The sequence below is a fragment of the Rhagoletis zephyria genome, unplaced genomic scaffold (assembly GCF_001687245.7).
Source record: "Rhagoletis zephyria isolate East Lansing unplaced genomic scaffold, Rhagoletis_zephyria_1.1 Rzeph_scaffold_07622, whole genome shotgun sequence".
Classification (NCBI taxonomy): domain Eukaryota; kingdom Metazoa; phylum Arthropoda; class Insecta; order Diptera; family Tephritidae; genus Rhagoletis; species Rhagoletis zephyria.
The window spans coordinates 25,466-30,350 of NW_016164705.1; the positions used below are offsets into that span (position 1 = coordinate 25,466).

A 4,885-nucleotide genomic window follows, 5' to 3' on the forward strand; every position below is an offset into this window, starting at 1 on the left:
CTGCGGCCCTTTTTTCATAAAAATCAATACTTCGATAAATAATGAAAATTTGTAATAAAAAATCGCGCGATGTTTTATTAAAAATTTTCGGCTGCGCCGCTTTTCCCATAAAAATCGATAAATAACTAAGTTAACATTTGTATTACAAAATCTCTCGATTTTAGACTGAATCACTTTTTTTTATCAATACATCGATATTTAATTTAAAAAAAAAAGTTAATTACAATGCCCGTTTTTATTGTTTCTCGTTTTCAGTGCTTTTTTTTTGGGCATTTTTTTGTTTTGTGCAGCACCGACATTGTAATACAATTGGTTTACAAAGCAAAAAGTGAGGTTGAAGTTGACATTTTTTGCAACTTAAAATTCAATTTTCATAAAAACTATAAGCCTACGGAGGGTGGGGTTTTCAGATTTACAATCACAAAAAGCCGCTCTAAACCCCCTCATTTTTGTTTTTTTTTTAAAAGCCGGTTCCGTATTGGAAAATTTTCCCAAAAAACTATTTTATCGTTAGGCTCTTCAAGGACAAAATATTCGTAGCTACGCTATCGACAAATTTCGTTAGACAACTGTTAAAGCTACCGACAATATTCACTAAAAGTGTGCCTGAGAATAGCACTTAACGAAACTTGCCGGAATCGTTAGCTAACGATCCGAAAATTGTCGTTGTCTTGATCGTGTAGCGTCCCAGTAAAGCCAGAAAACATCCATGGTGTTGCCATCATATCGATTCTTTCGAAACATCGATGTATCTTTAGAATTCCTAAAAGTTCGTTTGGAGAATTCTTCGCCACGTTGTGATTTAATTGTGACAACAGAAAACCACAATGGTTTTGGATTTGGATTTGTTTCGCAGCGATAAGGGCGGAAACCCAGATGTCATTAGAGAAAATCAGAAAAAACGTTTTAAGGACTTGGCTCTTGTGGAGGCAGTCATCCAACAAGATGCCGAATGGCGTCATCGACGACACCGTGCAGACAATTTAAACAAAATAAAAAACCTATGCAGCAAAGAGATTGGTGAAAAAATGAAGAAAAAAGAACCACAAGGAAATGAAGCAGAAGAAGTTCCTGATACTATTTTAAAAAATTTGATTGAGCTCACTTCTGAATCATTGTGTCCCTTGTCGGTAAATCAAATAAAAAAGGTTCGGATTCTACTTGATACAGCAATGACGGATAATGAGCAATGTCTTCAGAAAGCAGAACAGTTGCGCAATAATGCTTTGCGTGAGGTCGGTAATCATTTACATGAGTCAGTGCCGGTTTCTAATGATGAAAATGAAAATCGAGTAGAGCGCACGTTTGGTGATTGCCAACATCGTGGAAAATATTCGCATGTAGATCTAATTGTAATGATAGATGGCATGAACGCGGAAAAGGGTGCAGCAGTGTCTGGTGGTCGTGGATATTTCTTAACTGGCCCAGCAGTTTTCCTTGAGCAAGCGCTGATTCAACATTCACTGCATATGTTGAGCAATCGTGGTTATACGCCACTGTATACCCCTTTCTTTATGCGTAAAGATGTGATGCAGGAGGTAGCACAACTTTCTCAATTCGATGAGGAACTATACAAGGTGGTAGGAAAAGGTAGCGAACGTAGCGATGAAACGGGGGTCGATGAAAAATACCTTATCGCGACTTCCGAACAACCAATAGCTGCATACCATCGTGATGAGTGGTTGCCGGAATCTTCACTGCCAATAAAATATGCCGGTTTGTCCACTTGTTTTCGTCAAGAGGTTGGTTCCCATGGACGCGATACGCGTGGAATTTTCCGGGTTCATCAGTTTGAAAAAGTAGAACAGTTCGTACTCACTTCTCCATACGACAATAAATCTTGGGAGATGATGGATGAAATGATTGACAATGCAGAGAAGTTCTGTCAATCACTAGATATACCATATCGTATTGTAAACATTGTATCTGGAGCACTTAATAATGCCGCTTCTAAGAAACTGGACTTAGAAGCGTGGTTTGGCGGCAGCTGTGCATTCCGAGAACTTGTTTCCTGTTCGAATTGTTTAGATTATCAAGCCCGAAGATTGCTCGTGCGCTACGGCCAAACGAAAAAAATGAACTCGGCTGTCGATTATGTTCATATGTTAAACGCTACAATGTGCGCAACTACACGAGTTATTTGTGCTATTCTGGAGAACCATCAAAGTGAGACTGGTGTGCGAGTGCCAGAACCGTTGAAAAAATATATGCCAGAAAAATATAAAAATGAAATTCCATTTGTTAAGGCTGCACCTATTGATGTTGAGGCAGCCGCAGCAATTGGCAGGAAAGTTAAAGGCAAGAAGGACCCTGCTGCTTAGAAACTACATACAAACCAATAGTTGTATGCCTAGCATTTATTGTTGTGGCCACATTTTAAGAATGTAAGTCAAGCTGGCTTGTGAGGGGTGGGCTTTAGATTGGTAAGCCCGGAGTACAGCATTAAGGAAAATATGGGAGGTAGAGGGGGGCCTAACAGTTCCCTGTGTGAAGTTTCAAAGCGCGCAACCTTATACTTTTTAAGGAATTTGTTATTAAAGTTTGTAATTTTAACCAACTTGTTTTACAATATATAATGCACTTTCCACTAAATTAACAGGTTATTTACATTCAATATATGCGCAGTTAGAGTGTGCACGTTCAAACAAATAAATACTTATAGTATATTACAGCTTTATTTATCAAAAACTGATCGTTGTTTAATTTTATGAGAGTACATGCAGAACATGTACAAATGCCAGCAGGGCTGTGTTGCCATATCTAAAAACACCAAGAGTGGCAAGGAAGACCAAAGAAAATACGATAAGGTTCTTTTGTTCAGATAAAAATAAATAGTAGGGGGTTTGTGGTCATATTCCCCTCTTCCGGCAACACAGAAAGAATTCTAGGTAGTGAGGGTTATAATCCCCTAAGTGCGGCGGAAGGCCGCCTACACAGAAAGGTGCAGTTGGCTTTCCTTTAAGGCCAACCAAAATAGACATCACTGGGGCGCCAGCCCCAGGTTTACCACACAGAAAGGGAATTCTAGTTACCTCATCCTTTCCCAAGGTTACATCACTGGGGCGGTAGCCCCAGTTAGGTCACACAGAAAGGAGAAATCTACGTAGTAAGGGTTATAATCCCTAAGCGCGGCCGAAGGCCGCCTACGCAGAAAGGTGTTCTATGCAAAAGGCCCCTTTTCTTCGGCAGCACAGAAAGGAGAATTCTACGTTGTGAGGTTATAATTCCTAAGCGCGGCCGAAGGCCGCCTACGCAGAAAGGTGTTCTATGCAAAAGGCCCCTTTTCTTCGGCAGCACAGAAAGAAGAATTCTACGTTGTGAGGTTATAATTCCTAAGCGCGGCCGAAGGCCGCCTACGCAGAAAGGTGTTCAGCCCCTGATCCCCCTACTATTTATTTTAATCTGAACAAAATAACCTTATCGTATTTTCTTTTGGTCTTGCTTTCCACTCTTGGTTTTTTAGATATGGCAACACAGTCCTGCTGCCATTTGCACATATTCTGCATGTACTCGCATAAAATTAAATAACAATCAATTTTTGATAAAAAAGCTGTTATATACTTAAAGTATTTATTTGTTTGAACGTGCACACTCTTTCTGCGCATATATTGAGTGTAAATAACGTGTAAATTTTGTGGAAAGTGCATTATATATCATGAACCAAAAATACAAGATCACGTAAGAACGCGACGTTGTATTTGTAACTGGTTTTGAGAAAAAAGTTTGCGAAAGCGGGTTCGTCAGCTGAGCGTTTGTTTACATCACAGGCACCACTATTTTACACTTTTATTTAAGTAAAGATGAGTTAATTCAACATGACAACACATTTTCAAGCATTTTATTGCATCATTTTACCTAAATTGTGCGCTTAAAGTGGCTGACAATAATTTTGGTTAACTTTGGTTTTCGTTTTCTTTGCTTTGTTTACTTTTCGCTTGTTTTCCAGTGAAACAAGATGGCGTAGAACCCGCTAAAAAAATCGACTTTTTTCACTCTCTTGTTCTTACGTGATCTTGTGTCTTTCGTTCATGATTATATATTGTAAAATAGTCCCATACAAGTTGGTGAAAATTAGTAACTTTAATAACAAATTACTTAAAAACTATAAGGTTCCGCGCTTTAAAACTTTACATATACCCCCTTTAGAACCCCCTCTACCCACCCTATTTTCCTTAATTCCGTACTCGGGGGGGGTTACCATTCTAAAATTTTCCCTGCGTTTTACACAGCTTATTCTTGACTAAGTCAAGATAATTGGCTTAACTAAGTTGAGTTGGAGAAACCAGCCTATAATCTTTGGTGTGTATCAACATTGTGGAACCATTTGTTTCTGCTTCACAACGATCAAATTGCTATAATATATAGTGTGCCAGCCAGTTTGATGTACGCACATTTGAAGTTTTTAAGTCCTCTCATTTTTTTTAGGCAAAATCAAGACTATTAAACAACATTTAGGTGATGGCATAGTTACACCATGCATTTAGATGTATTTTGTTGCTTCTGGTATCTAAGGTGTATCATTTCTTTTTAAATATAAGTATTGGGCGATGTGAAATATAAATTTGGCGATCTGCCGACATACCTAAACAAGAGCGTTTTCTGACGCCTTTGCGTTATAGCTCAGTTATGCATACTTTGTACTGCACTGCATAGAATGTCATTTTTACGTAGAAATAACAAACCGACAGACTTCCACATACATACATAATTCCAAGGCGAATTTATATAAGGTGGTATCAAGGTACATTGAACAGGTAGTATCAGTAGAGCAGCTGATTTGATTTATTTTCAAATTATTGGTCTCGAAAATGTCAAATNCTTTTTAAATATAAGTATTGGGCGATGTGAAATATAAATTTGGCGATCTGCCGACATACCTAAACAA

The 4,885-nt window shown here is 38.4% G+C and overlaps 1 protein-coding gene across 1 annotated transcript; it reads left to right on the plus strand.

Moving 5' to 3' along the window:
• Window positions 1-721: 721 nt before the first annotated feature.
• SerRS (Seryl-tRNA synthetase) lies at window positions 722-3,045 on the plus strand. The gene has a single exon (XM_017630339.1). It carries the CDS (start codon window positions 828-830, stop codon window positions 2,319-2,321), a length of 1,494 nt encoding a protein of 497 aa, XP_017485828.1. The 5' UTR covers window positions 722-827; the 3' UTR covers window positions 2,322-3,045.
• Window positions 3,046-4,885: the final 1,840 nt, after the last annotated feature.

Excerpts from the sequence above, each read along its gene's own strand:
- SerRS (XM_017630339.1), top strand. The coding sequence starts at position 828 with ATGGTTTTGGATTTGGATTTGTTTCGCAGCGATAAGGGCGGAAACCCA.